Below are 25,171 nucleotides of genomic sequence, written 5' to 3'. Positions count from 1 at the left end.
TTTACAGAATATGAGAGCATTTACACTATAAGATCACTTGAAAACCCTGAGATCACTTATATGTTGTAAAGTTACAAAACAGTTTCATTGTGAAAAATCTTACACTCTGAAGAACACTTAAACTTCAGGATCACTTTTTAGGTGCAAAATTAAATAATATACAAAAAAATGTGAGTGCATTTACACTATAAGATCACTTAAAAACCATAAGATCCCTTATAAGTTGTAAAGTTACAAAACTTACAAAACAATTTCAATTTGAAAAACGCTACTACAGCTACATCAAGAACAAGAACAAAAGCAGCAAAGAAAGGCTGCAACCATGTCTCATCCATATCTCAGTGAATGTTCACTTCCTCATGGGAGTGTCATTTGATTGGCTGGGCTGTGTGCCCTTATTGCAGCAGCTACCTTAACCAGGCCCCCCCTGATGGCCTGTGCCGACACTTGCATGCCCTCCCTGACGGCCTGAGCCGTCGATTGCACTCCCTCGGACATTCCCTCCCTAAGTTCCCGTGTCACCGATGAGTGATCGGGTAAGCTCATTGGTCTCCATACCCAATGCCACAACCTGAGTCGCATCTGTTGCACGCTGCATCTCAGGAGAGCGTGTCTCCAATCTCCTTCTCCTCTGCCTGGGTCTGCCTTGTGGCACCACTACACTGGGAGGCGCGGGCACGGACGGTGGGATGCTCGGTGTTGCAAGCGGCACCACTACACAGGGAGGCGCAGGCTGGGACTGTGGGAAGCTCTGTGTTCCAGACGGCTGAACTGGAGGGAGAGGCTCGGGCTGGAATGGTGGGATGCTCTGTGTTGCAGACGGCAGAACTAGAGGGAGAGGCTCGGGCTGGAACGGTAGGACGCTCGGTGTTCCAGACGACAGCACTCGAGTGCGAGCCGTGGGCTGGGATGTTGGACGAATGGGTGTAAACTGCTCCATGATATCAGCAGCAACACTGGGACCCGAAACGTCGGAATCAAAACCATAGTAGGTGGAACCAGAACCTATGCGAGAGGGAGGCACAGGCTGGGACGGGTAGTGTACTGACTGTAGAATGCTGCATTATACCAGCAGCACCACTGGGACCAGCAACATCGGAAGCGAAACCATGGAAGGTGGAACCAAGACCTATGGTAGGGATTGAAACTCTGATGCCCCTTGATGGGGGCTCATAAACATTAAATTGGAAGCTCTCCCCTGCAGACATTTCAGTCATCGCTGCCATCATCCAGTCTGGATCGTCCGCAGCTGGTTGTACTGGTTCTTGTTCTGTACCCTCAGGATCCTCAGGGTTGGCAGCAGCAGCATCGTCATCATCATCATCATCATCATCATCATCATCATCATGTTCTGCAAAATACATCAGAACAGTCAAATGCTTAACAGCAAGGGAGGGGGCTGGGTGGGTGGCATGAGTACTCTCACACATAGCAGGCCAGGCAGCAGATTGATTTAAAGGGCCATGATGCATTTTCAGGACTTACCCTCTTCCTCGCGTGCGGGCCCAGCTTGTGCTGTCCCGATTGCTTTACTCCATGTCCGACTCATCATAGCAGCTACCCTTTGTTCCAAGGGTGTCAGTGGATGCAGATTGGGCACGCCTTCTCCTGTCCGAGTTGCCTCCCTTTTGTTGTGGGCCAATTTCTTCTGCAAAGAGTAAAATATAACTTTTTACAGAGTGTGTCAGTCTGCAAGGTGGGACATATAGATAGCAAGGTTACAATTACGATTAAATTAAAAATGGGAAATATTACTTACACTAACTACTTGACCAAGGTCGTGCCATTTCTTTTTACACTGACTTCCAGATCTCCTGGTATGCACCACTGCGCAGTAATCTTCTGCAACTTGGTTCCAGCGTTTCTTCATTTCTTTTGGTGGCACTTTTATGCGACCTCTGTTGCTGGTATCTAGCTCCTGCCATCTCTGCTCAATTACGTTGACTAATATCTCCACTTCCTCATGCAAGAAATTCTTTGTTCTTGGTGGATGTTGATCCATTGCAAAGTTGAATTGGCACTCTTATTTCTCCAAACACACAGTCCTTAATTTGCAGACACCGGTTCTGCAAGTTTAGCAGTGAAAAGCTGAACTCACTGATTTCAGCAGGTGATTTATTCAGCAGTGTTGCTAAAAGCACTCCCTCACACACAGAAATATCAAGAAAATTAAAATACAAGCCTTTGCAGGGGTCCAAGAAACAAATCTTCACTTTTTCTGCAGCACTTTTAAAAATGGCCGAGTGCCAATGTTTACTTCAGACTGCGCGTGCGCGAACGCTCCAACGCGCACGCGCAGGGTTGCCGGCACCAAGAAGCCTCATTTCAATTGTACCGGCCCCCTCCTACTTACAAAATCGGCGCGAGTGGTAGGCTCCGCCCCCTGTGCGCCGCGCCAAGCAGACATCGAGCTCCAAGGAGCTCGAGAATACCGCACTTTTTTTCCGGCGCTGTTTTCGGCGCGAAAAACAGGCGCCCAGCTCTGAGGTGCGCCTTTTTCGCCGCATGTGGAAACTTGGGGCCATAGTGTGCAGTTATTTTATGCACCACACATTAAACTAAATGGTGTGGATAAACTTCACTGCATCACATGCACTGATAACAGTAGCAGTTTCCTGTTTCAGATCACACAAGTCGTTTTTCTCTGTGGTGGTGAGACAATAAGTGTGGATATTCCCCTCCCTTTTGATTTTGTCAAAGAATAATTTGGGTATTGGTACCTCTCGGCCAGAGAACGAAAAAAAATCAGCCAAAGTTACTGCTTCTCATCACTATCCAATAACAAGATGCAGATTCCTACAGTCTCCCTCCAGTACCTTGCCCAAATGCCTACCCTCCATCTGTGATCCTTGCTGGCAAATGTCAGCAACTATTTTACCATGAGAAGCATCACTGCTGAGGATTGCAGGATTGCGCTCAGCTGTGATGTTCCCAATGGTAAAATAGCCTACTGTCACTTGCTGTTGCAGAACACGCATCAACGATGGAAACTGTGGCAGCATACCAGAGGACAACTACAATCCATCAGTGCCTTCAGCAGAGGACGGGTAAAAAAATAGTAGCAAAATATAAAATGAATTTAAAAAAATGCCTGTCTGGGCTCTTATCAAATCAAATCAACAACAATAACAACTTGTATTTATATATAGTTATATATATTTATAATATTCCTGTGAAGTGCCTTTAACATAGTGAGACATACCAAGGCACTTCACAGGAATATTATGAGATTTTAAAAATTGACACCGAGCCACTTAAGTAGAAATTAACGCAGGTGACCAAAAGTATGGTCAAAGAGGTATGTTTTAAGGAGCGTCTTGAAGGAGTTCCAGAGCTTTGGGCCTAGGCAACAGAAGGCACGGCCACCAAAGGTTGAGTGATTATAATCAGGGATGCTCAAGAGGGCAGAATTAGAGGGCAAATGTGCTATTCTGGCCAAGTTATGTTTCTTTTGAAAGTAGAATTTCATATTATGCTTTAATATTTTCACTGTAAAATTAATTGATCTTAGCAGCACCATTAGGTTGAAACCTATGTAACCTGCACATTTGGATAAAAAGTAGCTCGAATGGTGCTTGACTCACTGCAGCATGTTTAATTCGACTGTCTCCTTGCACTGCTCCCAATGGAGCATCAAACCATATAAAAATGGAATCAAGTACACATTGTATATTAAAGTGGAGGGCAATTAAGTGGCATGGACAGTTATGTAAACTATTTTTATGGCATTATGGAAGAAGTTGAATTCTCCCCTCAAATTAACATTAAGATTAAAATTGCAATTACCTTTTCGCTGTGACTTTTTTGAATCTGTTGTGCACATTTAGAAACAGGCACAGTATCAGTGACTTTGGCTTTCTCCAGCACAATATTACAATAATAGTTCAGTTATATCATTCTAGTGCATTCAAAGCAACTAATGTACAAGAAAATATAAAAACAGTTTAGCCTAAACATTAAGCAGCAAATTCAAGGCGTACATGAGAGTGGAATTGCTTCTCCACCGTTTCATGGTTCCTTTCCTTGAACTATTTTCCCTGCTGCCATGTCATGAAAGAGGTGCTATGGAGAATGGCAAAAATGAAATTTCCCACTCATTTTAATACCTTGGAGTCGACCCAATGCTGGGCCTTTAGTCCTCCCCCCAAAATATAGGCCCCTAAAAATGCTCTCCTTCCTTTATCAGTACTTACTGTGTTATGCATGAGAGAAGGTGGTTCCATACAGCCAAGAGAATCCTCATTGAAGCAGCTTGATTCCAAACTGATTAAATCATCGATAACTTCATCCATCTAAAACGTGTTGTGCAGGTGAAAATGACATTGTCAAAATACAGTGCTCTCAATTTCATTTTAAGTGACAATCAAAAGGGAATGGGCTGAGAGCTGCAATACATCACAAATCCTGAGTCAAGTCGTTGTATTGCCCATGTGTTCACTCATAGTTACAGCAAATTGCAGATAAGAAACCTGTATTGGTATAACTAATGCATGCTGTACATGTATATGGCTTTGACTTAAAAACACAGCTTTTAGCCAAGGTAACAAAACACAGCTCTGTTAAACACTAGCTCATTCAGGAAGTATAGTTTTGGGCATTTACTCAAAACAATTGCACTGTTAATCTGTCTTGATTTTTGTATTTATGCTATTAGTGCAACCAAAAATCAATGAAGAATAAAAAATGTTGCTCTGTGGTCATTGAGGTGCTTCCATTGAATGACATGAACCGATCTCAGTTCAAAATTACTACTCGTTAATATACTGCCATTTTATTTTTTCCCAAGTGGACAGCTTCATGACTTCAGCTACATTGTGGAATACTGGCTGCTGCTATTTAGCAATGATTGTTATTTTCAATGTATGGCATACCGTACACACCATGTAAATGGAGACCTGCTCGACATTTCATTTGTCACATTGTATGAGGCCCATACTTACTATGTAGACACAGGGATGTTGTCACTCACACAGGCACCATACCCATCTTTAGGTGTTTAACACATGAATATCAACACCTCTGTTACGAACATGGCTTGCCCTGCTGTGTATATCAGTTCCTCTGCCCAGGATGTTAAACATCCCATCTAATTTACAGGGCTTATATGCATGTTACCCAGTAAAATGCAGGTTTATGCCTGTAATTCCCCATGTTGTGAGTTCCCTCTTTTGATTGTGCCATCAAGGGAAGTGGCAAGCAGGAATTATGCACTTCCTTACGGAGAGGATGGGACATGGAATGCTTCACTCTGGCCATTCTCCCGTGCTGCTCCAAGCAGAAAGCTCATGTGCAGCCTTGACATTGTATCACAGCAAGACAGCTGCCTGCTTTCTCAACTGGAGGATAGTACATGGCACTGAAAGGGACAAAAACTGGAGCGAACACATTTTAGAATTACATTTTAAAAATGTACTTATAATTTTCTGTAAATGGAGCAATAATTGAACATACTTTAAAAGCAGTCCTGGAGTATTCCTGATTAAGAGGAAACTATTGGCTTCACAGAATGAAGATCCAACAGACTGTAACATGGATGAATAAGGCATTCCCACAGGGAGAGCGAACAATAAGACAAAGAGTCAGAAAAGACCCCATCACACAACTCCTCACAAGTAGCTGAACACTGGCGGTAGTGAAGAACTTGGAGAAAATCTTCAACTTGTCCTCTGGACTGGAGAAGGTGCATAGCAAAAAAGGGAAGAAAATAAATTAATTAAAAAAAAAAAGAAGAATCTGCTTTTATAAATGCTATCCTTCAGCAAAGCTTGTTTTGTCATTCTTCATTGGCACAAATTCTTTAACTAAAATCAAAATAATTTCATTTTAACAAACTTTTGTATCTGCATTTGGAAGCTGAAAGGACAGCCAGTTGGAACCAGTTAAAATAAAATAACTAACTCTTCAAGAGAAAATCAAAAATTCCCGAATGAATAACTTGCGGAAAATTGCGACAGCCCTCTTTCCCTGGACTCACTATCTTATGTGTTCCCTCCTCTCCAGTGTTACTGATGGAAATGCCCACTTGGCAGCCCATGTATGTTGGAATCCAAATCTTAACCTCATTTTATGAAAATTTAAAGGCTCACTGTCTTCAAGAAAATGTATTTGCCATTTTCTCTTTATATTTGATGTGGGAGTAGAATCAGAAGAGTCAATTTTATCATCAAAATTCATGTAAGTGATTTGTGGATAGAGTTTTGTGACTTTCACATAGCCTCTGAAGTTCCTCAAAGTTGAAGAAATCCAATAACTCATTTAGACGGCTCCTAAAGTCAATGCAAAACAACTTTCTACAAATTATTTAGTTCCTCTAACTTTGTGAAGATTCAGTTATACTGTGAAAAACGCACAGCCAGGTGATAGAATTATACATTTTAACATTTTAGCTGGATTTACATCACTGCATTATATATTTATAAACAAACAAAATATAGGTTTGACCATTTTTATATGAAGACCATGCTACTTAAACATGTGACATTTCAGAATATATATAAACTAAATTAGTCCTGTAATGCATCCATTAGTTACCCTTTTATAACAAATTCATAAGAATTAGGGGAAGAATAAAAAAACAAGAGATGAAATAGCTTATTTTATGACCCAGAAATAGCTCATTAGAAAAACTTGCATGATCTGCAAATTAAAAATGATCTGCAGTCAGAACTTGCATTCAATGTCATATTTATAATTTAAAGTACAGGTTGAGCGTTCGAAATCCAAAAACTTCGGGACCGAGGCCGTTCCGGGTTCCGGGTATTTCCGGATTTTGGAACGTCTTTGCCTGGGTCGAGGTGGGTGGGGTCTGGCAGCTGAGGTAAGGGGGAGAGGGGGGAGAAGAAGGAGTAGCCATGGCCGGGGGGGAGAAGGGGGGGAGCCAGGGCCAGGGCCAGGGCGAGGTCGGGCCGCCGAGGGCCGGGGCGGGCGAAGTTGTGGCAAAGTCGGGGCGGGCGAAGTCGCGGTGAAGTTGGGCCGGAGGTCGGGCCATAGACAGTGGGGGTGAGGTTGGGCCGCCAAGGGACAGGGCGGGCAAAGTCGGGGCGGGCAAAGGCGCGGTGAAGTTGGGCCGGAGGTCGGGCCATAGACAGTGGGGGTGAGGTTGGGCCGCCAAGGGACAGGGCGGGCAAAGTCGGGGCGGGCAAAGGCGCGGTGAAGTTGGGCCGGAGGTCGGGCCGCCGAGGGCCGGAGCAAGGTCGGGACACCGAGGACCGGGGCGAGGTAGGGCCGGGCGAGGTCAGGCCGCCGAGGGCCGAGGCAAGGTCGGGCCGCGGAGGGCAGGGATGAGGCCGGGCCGCCGAGGGCCGGGGCTGTTGTGTTCCGAACACAGATGAGACTGCACACAGGGAGGTTAAAGTAACAGTGACCTCAAGTCTTTATTAAGACACTCCAGAGTGAGTAACAGGCCTTAGGGGCTGGCTTATATACAGTGCTCCCAAGGGATGCTGGGATCCCTTGGGACTTCAGGGGATGCGTTCCCTGGTGGCGGTACATTAGAGTGCATGCTTTACAGATACACAACATCACTCCCCCTCACAAAGTCAAAGTGAAAACTATTTACAAGGTGAGGCAGTCGGGAGCCTTTCTTTCCCTGGTGGACCGCATCGGTACAAATGTCTGTTCTGGTGTGTTGGCTGTGCCCTCGCTGGGTTGGCGTGTTGTTGGCCCTGCAGGGCTGCTGGGTGAGCCTGGCCTTGCTGGACTGTTGGGCGTGATGGGTTCAATTTCCTGGTCTGGCGTGGTGTCGTTGATCCTTTGGGTGTGTGTTGTGGGCTCGAAAAAGGTGGTGTCTGCTGTGGGTTGTTCAGGGCAGTCTGTGAACCGCAGCCTCGTTTGGTCCAGGTGCTTTCTGCAAATTTGTCCATTGTCTAGTTTGACTACAAACACCCTACTACCTTCTTTAGCTATCACCGTGCCCGCAATCCACTTAGGACCATGTCCATAGTGTAGCACGTACACAGGGTCATTCGGATCAATTTCCCGTGACACAGTGGCGTGACCATCGTTTACATTTTGTTGCTGCTGCCTGCTCTCTACCTGATCATGCAGGTTGGGGTGAACCAGCGAGAGTCTGGTTTTAAGTGTCCTTTTCATGAGTAGCTCAGCCGGGGGCACCCTTGTGAGCGAGTGGAGTCTCGTGCGGTAGCTGAGCAGTACTCAGGACAAGCGGATTTGGAGTGAGCCTTTTGTGACTCGTTTGAGGCTCTGTTTGATGGTTTGTACTGCCCGCTCTGCCTGCCCATTGGAGGCTGGTTTAAACGGGGCCGAGGTGACATGTTTGATCCCATTGCGGGTCATGAATTCTTTAAATTCGGCACTGGTGAAACATGGCCTGTTGTCACTGACCAGTATGTCAGGCAGGCCGTGGATGGCAAACATGGCCCTCAGGCTTTCAATGGTGGTGGTGGCGGTGCTTCCCAACATTATTTCACATTCAATCCATTTTGAAAAAGCATCCACCACCACCAGGAACATTTTACCGAGAAACGGGCCCGCATAGTCAACATGGATTCTCGACCATGGGCTGGAGAGCCAGGACCACAAACTTAGTGGTGCCTCTCTGGGCGCGTTGCTCAACTGAGCACACATGCTGCATTGCCACACACAGGACACAAAGTCAGAGTCAATATCGGGCCACCACACATGGGATCTGGCTATCGCTTTCATCATTACTATACCCGGGTGTGTGCTGTGGAGATCCGAGATGAACGTCTCTCTGCCCTTTTTCGGTAGCACTACGCAGTTACCCCACAACAGGCAGTCTGCCTGAATGGACAGCTCGTCCTTTCGCCGCTGGAACGGCTTGATTAGCTCTTGCATTTCAACGGGGATGCTGGCCCAGCTCCCATGCAGTACACAGTTTTTTACTAGGGACTGCAGGGGATCTTGGCTGGTCCAAGTCCTAATCTGGCAGGCCGTGACAGGTGATTTATCATTTTCAAACGCTTCCATGACCATCAACAAGTCTGCGGGCTGCGTCACCATCAACAAGTTTGCAGGCTACGTCATTTCCACCCCCGTGGTGGACAATGGTAGCCGACTGAGAGCATCCGCACAGTTCTCAATGCCTGGCCTATGACGGATGGTATAGTTATATGCTGATAGCGCAAGTGCCCACCTTTGTATACGGGCTGAGGCATTAGTATTTATCCCCTTGTTTTCAGTGAACAGGGATATGAGGGGCTTGTGATCGGTTTCCAGCTCAAATTTGAGACTAAACAGGTACTGATGCATTTTCTTTACCCCGAACACACATGCTAATGTCTCTTTCTCAATCATGCTGCAGGCCTTCTCGGCCTTAGACAAGCTTCTGGTGGCATAGGCGACAGGTTGCAACTTCACCGCAACGTTAGCTTGTTGTAATACACACCCGACTCCGTACAACGACGCGACACATGCTAGCACAAGTCTTTTACACGGGTTATACAATACAAGCAGCTTGTTGGAGCATAAAATATTTCTGGCTTTCTCAAAAGCAATTACTTGGTTTTTTTGCGATATCCAGTTCTCACCTTTACGCAATAACACATGTTAAGAGGATGCTTAACCCCGGTAGGAAGTTACCAAAATAGTTGAGGAGTCCTAGGAACGACCGCAGCTCCGTGACGTCCTGGGGCCTGGGCGCGTTCCTGACAGCCTCTGTCTTAGCGTCTGTGGGCCGAATGCCGTCCGCCGCGATCTTTCTCCCCCAAAATACCACTTCTGTTGCCATGAAGATGCATGTCGACCTCCTCAGCCGCATCCCTACGCGATCCAGTCACTGGAGGACCTCCTCCAGGTTTTGTAGGTGCTCTACGGTGTCCCGACCTGTGACCAATATGTCGTCCTGAAAAACCACTGTGCATGGTACTGACTTGAGTAGGCTCTGCATGTTTCTCTGGAAGATCGCTGCAGCCGACCGAATTCCAAACGGGCATCTGTTGTAGATGAACAGTCCCTTATATGTGTTGATGCAGGTGAGGGCCTTCGAAGACTCCTCCAGCTCCTGCATCATGTCGGCCGAAGTCAGGTCGAGCTTGGTGAGCATCTTGCCTCCTGCCAGCGTCACAAATAGGTCGTCTGCCTTAAGTAGCGGGTATTGGTCCTGTAGCGAGAAACGATTAATAGTTACTTTATAATCGCCGCAAATCTTGACCGTGCCGTCACTTTTGAGTACTGGAACAATCGGGCTGGCCCACTCGCTGAATTCCACTGGGGAGATGATGCCCTCGCGTTGCAGCCTGTCCAGCTCGATTTCCACTCTCTCCCTCATCATGTGAGGTACTGCTCGCGCCTTGTGGTGAATGGGTCATGCCTCTGGGACCAAGTGGATCCGCACCTTCGCCCCGGAAAAGTTTCCAATGCCTGGCTCAAAAATCGAAGGAAAATTGTTCAGAACCTGGGTACATGAGGCCTCATCGACTTGTGATAGCGCTCGGATGTCATCCCAGTTCCAGCGGATTTTGCCCAGCCAGCTCCTTCCAAGCATTGTGGGGCCATTGCCCGGGACAATCCAGAATGGCAGTTCATGCACCGTGCTCTCGTAGTTGACCTTGACCATGGCGCTGCCCAGAACAGTGATAAGCTCTTTGGTGTACATTCTCAGTTTCGTGTGGATGGGGCTCAGGGCTGGTCTGAGTGCCTTGTTGCACCACAGTCTCTCAAACATCTTTTTACTCATGATGGATTGGCTAGCGCCAGTGTCCAGTTCCATGGCTACGGGTAAGCCATTTGATTTTACGTTTTGCATTATAGGTGGACATTTCATCAAAAATGTGTGCACCCCGTGTACTTCAGCATCTGCTTCCTCTCTCTGAGGCTCGAAAATGCTTTGATCCACCATGGACCAATCTGCCATGTGGTGGTTAGCAGGTTTTGCAGAGCTTGCAGCTCGTCTGCAAGCTCGTTGGAGGTGCCCCATTGTTCCAGATCTCTTGCAAACATACCCTTTGAAGGGGCATGAATATGTTGACTGGAAGGCTCCACAACGTCAACAAGGTGTGAATTGCCTTGCATTCATCCTTTGTTGCGGACTCTGAGTCATCTGGGTCATGTGAGGCCTGCTGGCAGTTGCAGACTCGTAGGTTCTGCCCTGTACATTTCTGCTCGCAAACACAGTTCCAGTTAATTTATGAACATTGCTAGCACTTGTGTGCTGAGAGATTTGTTTGATGTTATCACTGGTGGACATAAACGCCTGTGCTATCGCAATGGCTTTACTGAGAGTCGGTGTCTCTACAGTCAAAAGTTTCCGTAGGATGGTTTGGTGGCCAATGCCCAGTACAAATAAGACTCTGAGCATTTGCTCCAGGTAGCCATCAAACTCACCTTGTCCTGCAAGTCGCCTCAGCTCGGCGACATAGCTCAGCACTTCCTGACCTTCAGATCGCTGGTACGTATAGAACCGATACCTTGCCATCAGCACGCTTTCCCTTGGGTTAAGATGTTCCCGAACCAGTGAACACAGCTCCTCATACGACTTATCTGTGGGTTTCACCGGAGCCAGAAGATTCTTCATGAGGCTGTAGGTTGGTGACCCGCAGACCGTGAGGAGGACTGCTATCCTTTTTGCAGCGCTTCCTTCTCCATCCAGCTCATTGGTTACAAAGTACTGGTCTAACCGTTCGACATCGGCTTCCCAGTCCTCACCCTCCGAAAACTTCTCCAGGATGCCCACAGTTTGCTGCATCTTTGCGTTGGATGCGTGTACTCATTGCCAGTTGTTGTGTTCCTAACACAGATGAGACTACACACAGGGAGGTTAAAGTAACAGTGACCTCAGTCTTTATTAAGACACTCCAGAGTGAGTAACGGGACTTAGGGGCCGGCTTATATACAGTGCTCCCAAGGGATGCTGGGATCCCTTGGGACTTTAGGGGCTGCGCTCCCTGGTGGCGGAAAATGGGAGTGCATGCTTTACAGATACACAACAGGGGCAAGGTCGGGCCACCGAGGGCCGGGGCAAAGTCGGGCCAGGGCGAGGTCAGGCAGCTGAGGGCTGGGGCGAGATCGAGCTGGGGCGAGGTCAGGCAGGCAAGGACCGGAACGAGGTCAGGCCCGGGTGAGGTCAGGCCTCCAAGGTGGGGTGAGTCTGGATTTCGGAACATTTTCCGGTTTCCAGATGACCCCACCACGGATTGGCGCGGTGTCCGGATTCCGGAACATTCCGAATTTTGGAACTCCGGATTTCGGACGCTCATCCTGTAGTCAGAAGTTGAATATAGATTAGTGAAACACTTATAATTTTGCTCTGTACTGTAATTAATTAATTGTTATAAAAATATGCAAAAGTACTAAAAGAAAGATTACCTCATTTTCATGACTTGTTCCTCGAGAAAGCAGTGTGATTGGGCTGTCAGGCGTATTACTTTTGTTGCCAGCGGGAATATGGCCATTTCTCATAATAGGAATTGCTCCAACAGATTCTCCTGGGTGTGAGTGAGAAATGGAGAGGGTCTGATTGGAAAGCTTGGTGCCCAGTGCCAGGTACTGTTTCACCTGTTGCCTCTGTGTCTGGTGGATGTGATACTTTGTTGGGTTTTCCAGGTGCGTCTGGACCTGTTGAAAATAATGTGAAAAACTTTGAAGACTCTTCATTTATACTTTATTGTAAAAGTAATAGTCGATGGGTATAGAGCACATGACTTTATGTACTTTCACTGTGCATGGCAACACATTACAAAGATACATTTCTGGTCTGTACCCAACAGAAACAGCAGACCTTCAACTACTCCAAAATATTGTTGTCACTGTTGCTGTATCTGTGCAATAACAGAGATAAAACTGAAATACTAGAGAAGGGAAACTGGTAACATCAATCAATTGGTCACAGTTGCATTACAGGAATTAACCATTCTGTTTTTGTTTTGATCTATAAGAATGTCCAAAGTGAGTTTTAAATACAATAAAACAATCAATCCCATGGCGTTGAGTGTGTCTGAAAGTACTAGCATCTGAAAAACATCTGATTCGCTCATGACATGTATTAACTCTGTGATTTGTAAAGAGGTTTATGCAGGAAGAAGTTTAAAAAATGATTAAGTAAACTTATTTTTGTCTGAAGGTTTTAAGTTTCTCGTGTTAAATTAACAATAAACTACTCAGTTATTGCTTTACCAATCTTATTACTACTTAATGCCAAGATACTCTAGAGTAACCATATTGTTCTGAAAGGTTATTCTCTTCGAAACCCTGTGGAAAGAGATTGAAACTGAATCATATAATCATTTCCCCTTAATAAAATCAAGACTTTCTGTATGCTCTATGTGTAATAACATTGTAAACTTGTTTAGAAAGAACAGGGTTATGACTGTTACACATAGCACCAGAGGAAATCCAATATAATTAGACATTGTCCACATATTTCAGAATCTGTGACACAAGTTACATTTTTGAGATTATTGACCTATTTGTAGTATTTATTTAAAGGATATATATCATTTTCAAAGTAATGATATCTGGTCAATCCATTAATGTATGTCTCTTTAAATATGACAAAGATATCACCTCTAATTTCATGAAGAAACGCTGTCCTGAAATATTGAGTAATTTATCTCTTAGCGAAAGACTTTAAAATATAAATAGTAATAATTGAATCTAATTGAGGTCACACCGTTAGACTGTAATGGGACTGAGCTGTATCATGCACACGTACACCAAAACAAACAACACTTCTTCAGGTTCTTCGTCAGAAGACCAGTATGCCATTGGGAACTGTTGCAGTGCTGAACACAGGGGGATTATGTGTACGTCGGACAGCACGAGAAAGTATGAAATACTAGAATTTATCAATTCACGGCTACCATCAGCTGCAAAAGCTAAACTGTCCATCATAATGGAGCTGATTCTCACCTTGTAATATGCATATTCTGATATGTGTGGCATTCTGGATCACAGAAGAATATGTAGTTCACTTGAAGTTTGTGAGGACAAGAATTCCACACTCCTTTGCAGAATTATCTTTCTGCGGCCAATCTTCAGAAGAGTGCTACTGCTGAAGCCAAGCAGAAGACTTTATAAACTGACAAGGAATGCTAAAGGATCTAATTGGTGTAGACGAGACCATTCTTCCATTATAGTGTGACAAGTACTTCAGAGAGCTTCTGATTTAGAAAGACGTCACTTTCCCTCAATTTGATCACAACAGTAATTCTGCATAGTCTAGTTATCAAGAATTCCACAAAGCGGCACTACTCTGCCTCGTTATTAAGTAGCAACCATTTATTTAACTGTCTTGTGCCACATTTTCCTCCAGGGTCTCTCTGGATAATACACTGTTTGTTCTTCCTCTCCCAAAACATGCTTATTACTTATTTCTATAGTTCATTGTGTTGCTTGTATTTACATATAGAAGGGCAGACTGTTCATCAGCACTGACTTTGAAATGGTACGAATGCAGTCCCATTGTAAACAAAAATATGGCATTATGCATTTTCAATTTGCTCATTAGATTTGAAGGGAGTTGCTGTCACCTTATAAAAAGCCCCAGGAGGCACAATTTGTATTCTTGCTACAAAACTACATCAGAGTTGAAGTATTATTTTTAAACCATCTCTATACTGACATTTTCCCTTCTGGATTTACAAGATTAATTGGATAATGATTTTCTTCTTTTTCTTTCAGAACCAGGCAAAGCGTTTGTGTCAAAATGTAAAAATACCCGTGTCCCAAGGTCACTTTTATAATGTTTACGAAGAATACAATGCAGATGTATTTTATGTGATTTAGCAATTTTATGATGTGCAGCAATACAAAATACAATCTCATCCTTATTGTATAAGAAAAAAAGTGCATATTTCAAAAATTATAAAACAAATTTTGAAGAGTAGTGGTCTTTTGAAAAATACTGCCCTAATGCCTTGAAGAGTCTTGTTTGAATCAGAGTGGATGAAAGTTAAACTCTTTGGGGCCGAAATTTCCCTCTACCTGAAACGGGGTGCACGCACCCTGTTTCAATGGTTTTTACCACAGCTGTGGTTGAGGTTGCCTCTTGAGCAAAATTCCACTCTTTGTTGTTTTTTCTAATTTGGAACTGAAAGTCGCTCTTAATGGGGCAGTGACTACACTAGAGGGGCAGATACGCGGTGGTAGCAACACCTGTGGGGCGGAAGTTGGGGGCGGTGCGGAGTGACCGCCGCGATGACGTCATTACGGCGCCATGTCACCAAGGCTCTCCCTTTCACTTAAAGGGGAGAGTCTTCGCGATTTTAAAACTTCGCTCCACTGGGCCACCGGGGCATAATTGCCGGGCTGACACGGCAGTCGGCTGACAAAAGAAAACAAGGCAGCAGCGATAGTGCATCCTACCCTTTAAGGGAAGCCGCAACGCCGTTGCAGAAGGCTACAGCCTCATTGGACCACCGGGCAAAAACCGCCAGGCGGGCCGAAGATTTTCAGAGTGAATTTTCACTGTTGCGGGGTGGGGGGGGGGGGGGGGAGAGGGGGGCGGTAGATCGGCGGTGCTCACGGTGATAATGCGCTTAACACGGATTGGCAGCAGCGGAGCGGTAGTGTGGGGTGGCGGGGGGGGGGATTGCAGCACTGCCGGGAAACCTCAGAAGGGCAATTGGGATATCAGCGGCTATTCCACGAAAATTTGACGGCCACTGCACTCCGCTGTGTGGCCGCCGATTTGCGATGGTAACAGGCCTTAATGAAAGGGGCAATTCTCTTTAATAGTTATTACTTCTGATTTTCCTGATTCATCTCCAAGAAGATAAAATCTGTGCTCAGTTCTGGACTTTATATTGGGGAAATGATATCAAAGCACTAGAGAAAGTGCAAATTAGATTTACAAGGATGCTACCAGAACTAAGAGGGTAAAACTATCAGGAAGGACTGAACAGGCTGGGTCTCTTTTCTCTAGAAAAGAGAAGGCTGAGAGGTGACCTGATAGAGGTCTTTAAAATTATCAAAGGGTTCGATAGGGTAGATATAGATAAGATGTTTCCACTTGTAGAGCAGACCAAAACTAGGGGTTGTAAGTATAAGATAGTCACTTATAAATCCAGTCAGGAATTCAAGAGAAACGTCTATGATTCCAGAATCATAGAAACTTAGAGAGTGGTGAGAATGTGGAACTCGATTTGCGATGGTAACAGGCCTTAATGAAAGGGGCAATTCTCTTTAATAGTTATTACTTCTGATTTTCCTGATTCATCTCCAAGAAGATAAAATCTGTGCTCAGTTCTGGACTTTATATTGGGGAAATGATATCGAAGCACTAGAGAAAGTGCAAATTAGATTTACAAGGATGCTACCAGAACTAAGAGGGTCTAATTGAGGCAACTAGCATAGATGCATTTAAGGCGAAGCTAGATTAACACATGAGGGAGAAAGGAATAGAAGGATATGTTGATAGAGTGAGATGAAGTAAGGTGGGAGGAGGCTGATGTGGAGCATAAACTCCGGCATAGACCTGTTGAACCAAAGGGTATGTAAAAACCCATAAAAATGATCCTACATTTACACAGAATCTACCTGTGTGAAAAGCTGAAATATTTGTTTATTCCCATGGTTTATCTGAGAGTATTCCTTTGGTTGGGGTGACAATCCAGCAGGGATACTGCTTGATAAAGAACCAAACTGTGATGTACAGGTGGTTCTCTGCTCTTGCTACCCCTCACCAATATCATGTGGTCAACTTCCACAGAAATAAATGTGCAGGGCTATGGGGAAAGGCGGGAGAGTGGGACTAGCTGAAGTGCTCTAGCAGAGAGCTAGCACAGGCTCGATGGGCCGAATGGCTCCCTTCTGTGCTGTAGCCATTCTATGATTCTATATATACTGATGACATCCAACTATACCTCTCCACCTGGTTTATCAATTCCAAAGCAGTTTCTACACTCTCCAATTGCCTGTCTGGCCTTAAGATATTGATGAGTTAAAATGTAATCCAAATAATGTTGGCAAAATTGAAACTTGGCAGTACTTGCATGCCCCAGCCTTGATTCCATCAGCTCCCAAGCTGCCTCCTCAGACTAAGTCCAGGGATGTGTAATCTTGGCATACTGCTTGATCCTGAGCTGATTTCTCCCCCCCGCCACCCCCGCATCAATTCCATTATCAACACTGCTTTCATCCATCTTCACAACATCATCTGTCCTCACCTTTACCGTTCTTCACTGCTGGGAAAATCCATGCCTTTATAGCATCATGATACAGCATAGAAGGAGGCCATTTGACCCAACATGCCTGTGCCGGCTCTTTGAAAAAGCGATCCTATTTGTCCCACTCTTTTGCTCTTTCCCCATAGCCCTGCAAATTTTCCCCATTCAAGTATGCCTCCATCACCCTTTCAGACAGCGCATTCCAGATCCTAACAATTTGCTGCGTAATTGTTTTTCCCCTATGTCGTCTCTGGTTCGTTTGCCAATTACCTTAAATCTGTGTCCTTTGCTAACTGACCCTTCTGCCACTGGAAACAGTTGCTCCTTATTTATTCTATCGAAACCTTCATGATTTTGAATACCTCTATCAAATCTCGCCTTAACTTCTGCTCTAAGGAGAACAATTCCAACTTATCTAGTCCCTCCACATGACCAAAGTCCTGCATCCCTAATACCATTTCTCTGTACCCTCTCCAAGGTCTTGACATCCTTCCTAAAGTGTGGGACCCAGAAATCACCACAATACTCCAGCTGGGGCCCAACCAGTGTTCTATTCAGGTTTGGCATAATTTCCTTGCTTTTGTATTCTATGCCGAGGATCCCATATGCCTTTTTAACAGCCTTCTTAACTTGCCCTGCCACCTTCAAAGTTTTGTGTACATACATGGCCAGGTCTCTCTGGTTATCACCAGTCTTCGTGACTCCATTCCCCAACAGTTACACCTTATCCGAAATGCTAAAGCCAAAGTCCTTACCTGCATAAATTACCCCTACCTTTGCTAGGCTCCACTGATTCCCCACGTCACAGGGATTGATTTTAATATCCTGCTCTCAATTACAAACCCTTCCATGAGCTTGTGTCACCCTAAGTCAGCAATCTCCTCTGGCTATACATTGCCACACATATCCGAAGCCCCTCTTACATCAGCATACTCTTTCACTTCTTCCTTTTCACTGGGTGATCATTTGGAAAGAACAGTGATAGCACGCTATACCACATTAGTGACATCTTACAGACTGCTCTCATGCAGAATGTGGATCATTTACAGACTGCCTGGTATTGGGCTGTGACTGGAGGACACTCCCTCTTAACTTATCTGCACATTCTCTCACTCCAATCAGGTCCCTCAAAAGTATGAGGAAGTCTCAGGAAGGAGGCAGCTACTTGCAGACATTGTATTGCCAGACACGGCTCTAAATGTTGAAGGGACATTGCATTGCCCTGCACCCAGAGATTCAGGGACAATTCAATCATGGCACTGCACCCAAAGCAGTCTTCCACTCCAGTTTCCCCTCCCACTGAGAACACTTTCCTACAGTTGAGTAGGACAAACACACCTTATAGAAGCATCCAGTGAAGAATAGATGTAGGATTTAAAGCAAATATGCATTGTAAATAGTGTTAATGCATGAACAGTGTTGGGTTGGCCTGTAGAAAGGCAAATATTTGTTGAGAGAGAGCTGAAGTACAGTTTTTTTTGGAGGGAATAGGCAGTGCCCTAGAAATTCATTTGCCCCCAAAAATGGGCACGGGGATCGCAATGCGCTAGCAACCTGTGCCCATTCGGAGGACTACAGACAGCACCTGAACTTCATGCTGCTTGCCCATTTCTATGATTGTGGCATTCAGCTCAGTACTGAATGCACTGCTGAGTGACTGAACAATCAGCAGGGGGGCCCAAGTTCTTGCGAGGCTGACACCAATTAAAGCTAGCCTGCACTACTTAAAGGCAGTCTGCACCTCTTAACAGAGAGGTGCATTCTGCCTGCAGCATATCATTGAACTGGCTGAGGAAGACAGTGGGAATCAACTATTAATGAAGGCACAACAGGGGAGACAGCGTGCACCAAGTTTCTCCAATGCAGCACTGGAGGCTTTGGTGCAGGAGGTCAATAGCAGGAGAGAAGTACTCTTTACACAGGAGGCCAGGAGGCCCTCCAGGCAACAGTGGGAGCAGTGGGAACAGATAGCAATTGTGGTGAATGCCAGCATCCGAGGACCTGGATGAAGTGTAGGAAGAAGTTTAATGACTTCAGACAAATAGTAAACATCAATGAATTTATCTTCAAATGCCACATCCCACAAACTGCACCACAAGCCTCGCACATTGCTCAGTTCACCACACCGCTCAGTTCACCACACCACCATCACCGACCTATCAACAATCTCTATCAATCATGACTCATACCTCACATTCCATTGCTCCATCTCACCCTTACACACTTATCGCTGATGCAAGTATCACACCCACATCTCACAGCTTGCACACACTGTCAGCTATTCAACCATGACAGGCATATCACCCAAACACATTGCACCACACTCACTGACACACTTCCCTTTCTCTTGCAGGGAAAGGTGCCGCATAACCAGCGTCAGCAGAACCTAACCGGAGAGGGATAGGCTCGCCTAAATCAGCTCACCCCCATGGAGGAGACGGAGCTGCCCATTCTTAGGAGGGGCAGGGCTGAAAGAGTACAAGATGTCAGTGTCCTCAAACGTTATCTTCATTCTCACATGCCTCTTGCTCCTCATCCCACAATCTCTTCTGATTTACAAGTATCACCCAGTGTAAGCATTCATGTCTTGCTTAACCACTCCACTCATCACAACTCTACCATTGTGTTTTTCTCATTTCAGAGACCCAAAAAATCTGACCTGCCTAGTCAGTGGTTCAAGAAGAGGGAAAAGAGAATGATGATGAAGAAACAACAACACTTGATCTGACACTCACAGCCATCAGCTCAGATAATGGCACTGCGCAAAGTTTAGAGGGTAGTTTAGAAGCAGGACCCAACCATCATGCAGCATCTGATGGCTGATGTCTCGGCTTCAAGCAGCACAAGCACAATCCATGCTGCATCTTAGTGCTGCAGTAGAAGTTCATATTGAAATCATGCAAGCTCAGACTGCTCTCATGCAGTCTCGGCTTGTTGCCACGCAAGCTTAGACTACTGTCATTGTGGCTTTGTTTACTAGTGTGGAAAGGGGCTTGCAGGGTGTCACAGCAGTGGAGCAATCTGTCCTCCAACAGATGTTTATGAATGTGAAAATGCTGCTCAGAGGGAGTGGCAGTGGCTCCATGGAGCACTCCCAGCATGACAGCATTCGTCCTCCCATCAATGCCACTCCGCCAATGCCCGTGCTGTTTTCTGTTATCCAGCCAGGCAACACTGCTGCGGTCCATGTCGAGGTGGTACAGTCCACAGCTGAGCCTTCTAGGCCCAGAGCTGCTCAAGGTCATCCTACATGTCAGTCTGCACTGTCCCCCACTGAAAGTCTGCAGCCTTCCACCAGACATGCTGCAGCCACCAGGTTAGTACTTCGAAGGAGCACTAAGACAGGCAAAGCCACACTGAAGATAGGCACTAGGGGAATGCACAAGAGTGATTCGTTGACTTTGTTATGTTAGGTTGGATGGAATGTTTCTTTTGCGGTGGTTTTATTTCAGCATTGTGGCCAAGAGGATGGTGTGATGATCAGTAACAGTGAGACGGTAAGGTGTGGGACTATTGTTTAATGGGGAATTGAGATTGTGTTCACTCATACCCCAGTCGGATGAGTCAATCACAGATAGCCTGGACAGAAAGGAACTATCTGGGTTGCCTCCTCCCTTAATCTTCCTCCTCTTCCATTTCCTGCTCCTCCTCCTTCCCCTCCTCCTCAGCTGGTCGCCATATACCTGGTGGCAAAGGCTGGGGCCTCATGATGGCGAAGTTGTGGAGCATGCAGCACACCATGACGAATCTTGAGACGCCTTCTGCTGAGTACGTCAGGGCTCCTCCAAGGAGGTCCAGGCAGTGGAAGCGTTGTTTAAGGATGCCAATGGTCATCTCTATCAGGTTCCGTGTGACAGCATGGCTCTCATTGTGCGCATGCTGCCCACATGTGTGTGGGTTACACAGCAGAATCATGGTCAGCGGATAGACCGTGCTGCCCAGTAGCCACCCTCTGGTTTGTCTTGGTAGCTCCAAGATTGAGGGAACAGTGGGCTGCCGCAGGATGAAAGCATCATTACTGTTGCCAGGATACTGGGCTTTTACCATCATGATGTGCTCAGCATGGTCACACACCAACTGCATATTCAGAAAATGTTAACCTTTGCAGTTACGGTACATCTCAGTATTTAGATGTGGTGCCCGCAAAACTATGGGCATGCAGTTGATGGCGCACTGCACCACTGGGGAAGCCCATTACCCTGGCAAAGCCATGTACATGCTCCATCTGTTTCACTCTGGTCAGAGAGAAGACAATGAAGTGCCCTCTACTGGCATAAAGAGCAGCTGTCACTTCTCTTATACAGCAGTGAACGGTGAACTGCGAGATGTTACAGAAGTCGCCAGCTCCAGCCTGGAATTAATGTTTATTTTGTTCACAACAAAATAGTTGTACGTGGCGTTGTGGAGCCGGCGCCTCACAACTTGAGCCTCCTCGGGGAAATCCCCTTCGTGCATTTCAGTTCTGCGCGGAGGGGATTCCTGTACAGGCTGCTCTTGCACACTCTCCACTTTGCCACCCTCGTCTGCCATCCAGACACGTCATGGCGCACCATCTTGCCGTCCCTGTGGAGGCGGGGGTCCCCAATGGAGTGCACTTTACGCGGGAGTCCTCCCTCTATTTAATGGGGACTTGGCCTGGAGGGTATTGCATAGAACAGTCCCGTGCAATAAGTTTTTAAGTCGGTTCACAGGCTCCCAGACCGCCTGCAATTTCTGCGGTCTGGAAGAGTCCGTGTTCCATTTTTTTATTGAATGTGTGAGGTTGCAGCCCCTATTGCATTATTTGAAGGCTGCTCCTCAAATTCTGGTTGCACTTCAGTCCCACACTCCTAATCTTTGGGCACCCTGTGCGGAGGGGAGCGGGTGGGTCCGAGGGCCTCCTCGTAGGACTGCGCTTGAGCATGGCCAAGGGGGCCATCAGCTGGCAGCGGGTGGTCGAGGAGGGTCATTCAGCCTGACTGCCTGCCTCTCTTCTGCGGTTACATCCGAGCCGGGATGTCCCTGGAGATGGAGCACGTGGTTTCCACCGGTATGCTCGCGGCCTTCTGTTGGAGGTGGGCGCCGGAGGGTCTGGAGTGCATCGTCACCCCCAGCAACCAAATTTTTATTTGAACCTTTAGTGTCTAAAGTTTAATTGTTTAAGTTTGTCAGTTTTAGTGCCTCCCCACCCTTTTAGCCAGGAGGCACTTGTATAATTTGTGTTCTTAGTGCCCTCCCTGCAAAAAAACAAGGGGGCACTTGAAATGTTTTTGTAATGTGCCCCCTCCCTCCACCTTTAATCAGGGGGCACTTGATTATTAGTTAAACATAGAAACATAGAAACATAGAAAATAGGTGCAGGAGTAGGCCATTAGGCCCTTCTAGCCTGCGCCGCCATTCAATGAGTTCATGGCTGAACATGCAAATTCAGTACCCCCTTCCTGCTTTCTCGCCATACCCCTTGATCCCCCGAGTAGTAAGGACTTCATCTAACTCCTTTTTGAATATATTTAGTGAATTGGCCTCAACTACTTTCTGTGGTAGAGAATTCCACAGGTTCACCACTCTCTGGGTGAAGAAGTTTCTCCTCATCTCGGTCCTAAATGGCTTACCCCTTATCCTTAGACTGTGACCCCTGGTTCTGGACTTCCCCAACATTGGGAACATTCTTCCTGCATCCAACCTGTCTAAACCCGTCAGAATTTTAAACGTTTCTATGAGGTCCCCTCTCATTCTTCTAAACTCCAGTGAATACAAGCCCAGTTGATCCAGTCTTTCTTGATAGGTCAGTTCCACCATCCCAGGAATCAGTCTGATGAACCTTCGCTGCACTCCCTCAATAGCAAGAATGTCCTTCCTCAAGTTAGGAGACCAAAACTGTACACAATACTCCAGGTGTGGCCTCACCAAGGCCCTGTACAACTGTAGCAACACCTCCCTGCCCCTGTACTCAAATCCCCTCGCTATGAAGGCCAACATGCCATTTGCTTTTTTAACCGCCTGCTGTACCTGCATGCCAACCTTCAATGACTGATGTACCATGACACCCAGGTCTCGTTGCACCTCTCCTTTTCCTAATCTGTCATCATTCAGATAATAGTCTGTCTCTCTGTTTTTACCACCAAAGTGGATAACCTCACATTTATCCACATTATACTTCATCTGCCATGCATTTGCCCACTCACCTAACCTATCCAAGTCACTCTGCAGCCTCATAGCATCCTCCTCGCAGCTCACACTGCCACCCAACTTAGTGTCATCCGCAAATTTGGAGATACTACATTTAATCCTCTCGTCTAAATCATTAATGTACAGTGTAAACAGCTGAGGCCCCAGCACAGAACCTTGCGGTACCCCACTAGTCACTGCCTGCCATTCTGAAAAGTACCCATTTACTCCTACTCTTTGCTTCCTGTCTGACAACCAGTTCTCAATCTATGTCAGCACACTACCCCCAATCCCATGTGCTTCAACTTTGCACATTAATCTCTTGTGTGGGACCTTGTCGAAAGCCTTCTGAAAGTCCAAATATACCACATCAACTGGTTCTCCCTTGTCCACTCTACTGGAAACATCCTCAAAAAATTCCAGAAGATTTGTCAAGCATGATTTCCCTTTCACAAATCCATGCTGACTTGGACCTATCATGTCACCTCTTTCCAAATGCGCTGCTATGACATCCTTAATAATCGATTCCATCATTTTACCCACTACTGAGGTCAGGCTGACCGGTCTATAATTCCCTGTTTTCTCTCTCCCTCCTTTTTTAAAAAGTGGGGTTACATTGGCTACCCTCCACTCGATAGGAACTGATCCAGAGTCAATGGAATGTTGGAAAATGACTGTCAATGCATCCGCTATTTCCAAGGCCACCTCCTTGAGTACTCTGGGATGCAGTCCATCAGGCCCTGGGGATTTATCGGCCTTCGATCCCATCAATTTCCCCAATACAATTTCCCGACTAATAAGGATTTCCCTCAGTTCCTCCTCCTTACTAGACCCTTTGACCCCTTTTATATCTGGAATGTTGTTTGTGTCCTCCTTAGTTTACAACAAAATAGTTGTATGTGGCGTTGCACGCTGATTGACATCACGATCTGCCTACACTACATACTTCTGTCGCATGTTCCCAGCACTGATGCTAACCCTATCACCGAGATGGCGTCCGATGCAGCCTGCGCCAGAATTGTGCGTGTATGGCTCGGACACTATTTTCAACCCAAAAAGGCATCCGTGGCGTCCAGACAACGGGCGCTACGCAATCGAATTTTTAGCCCAAAATATTCTTGGGGTTGCAATGTCTGGATGTTAACATGAAAAACCCAAATTGGACAGTCACAAAAGTACCCATTACCAGACATATCTGTCGACAGCAAAGTTATAGTCCAACCTCTACAGCAGGCTATCCTCTCCATTACTGTTGTCCTCTTTCTCTTCCTATGTGGCTGCAGAGCCATAGACCTCATCATCATCCTGCTGCATGCTGATCCCACTTTGCATGTCAAAATTTGAAAGCATGTAGCAGATGCTAATGATCTTTGAGACTTTGGCTGGATTATAGAGCAGCACCTTGCCTGCATAATCCCAATATTGGAATCATTGTTTCAGCAGCCTTATTCTATTCTCAGGAGTATTTCAGCTGGTTGCAGAGGCCTCGTTGTATCTGCACACTGCTGCATTGTGGGGAGTTTATGATTGCAAAGGGTAACTCTGGTCTCCCATTTTCTGGGAACCATTAAATAATGCAGGGACATTGAGCTGCTACAGAATGAAAACATCAAAGGACACTCCCAATAACAGATATTATCACGTAAGATTCTGTCATCTAAAACCACCTCTCTGAATGGTACCTCTTCCTATTAATGTATGCATTAGAATTCACACATGGAGTCCTGATAGCCAACATGGGTTCATTTATAACACCTCGAGTTCTTAGAAAGCCTGCCAGGTGATAATGGTGTTCCAGTTGGTGTCTCTTTTCAACTGAGTAAGTGATGAAAGTGCTTCTCCTGACATGGTGTCAATCACTCGCTTGATACAGGAATAAACAGCAGACTGACTTATCTTGCAAACATGCCCAGTGGTGGCTTGGGAGGATTCTGTTACAT

General features: G+C 45.9%; 1 protein-coding gene across 3 annotated transcripts in view; it reads right to left on the bottom strand.

Moving 5' to 3' along the window:
* The window catches only part of tfec (transcription factor EC), a 131,869-nt gene that overhangs the window by 39,691 nt on the left and 67,007 nt on the right, over positions 1–25,171 (bottom strand). For 2 of the 3 annotated variants that reach the window (XM_070900354.1, XM_070900355.1), the window contains exons 1-3: positions 13,828–13,972; positions 12,286–12,534; positions 4,194–4,292 (exon numbers count right to left, since the gene is read on the bottom strand). In XM_070900354.1, the coding sequence (XP_070756455.1) occupies positions 4,194–4,292; positions 12,286–12,534; positions 13,828–13,860 (381 nt within the window). In that variant the 5' untranslated portion in view covers positions 13,861–13,972. Of the gene's footprint in view, positions 1–4,193; positions 4,293–12,285; positions 12,535–13,827; positions 13,973–25,171 lie in introns of those variants that run through there. The other variant, XM_070900356.1, reaches the window with a different exon arrangement.

This window comes from Pristiophorus japonicus, chromosome 15 (genome assembly GCF_044704955.1).
Source record: "Pristiophorus japonicus isolate sPriJap1 chromosome 15, sPriJap1.hap1, whole genome shotgun sequence".
NCBI lineage: Eukaryota > Metazoa > Chordata > Chondrichthyes > Pristiophoridae > Pristiophorus > Pristiophorus japonicus.
The sequence above is the reverse complement of the archived record's forward strand: the minus strand, read 5'-3'. Positions and strand labels throughout refer to the sequence as shown.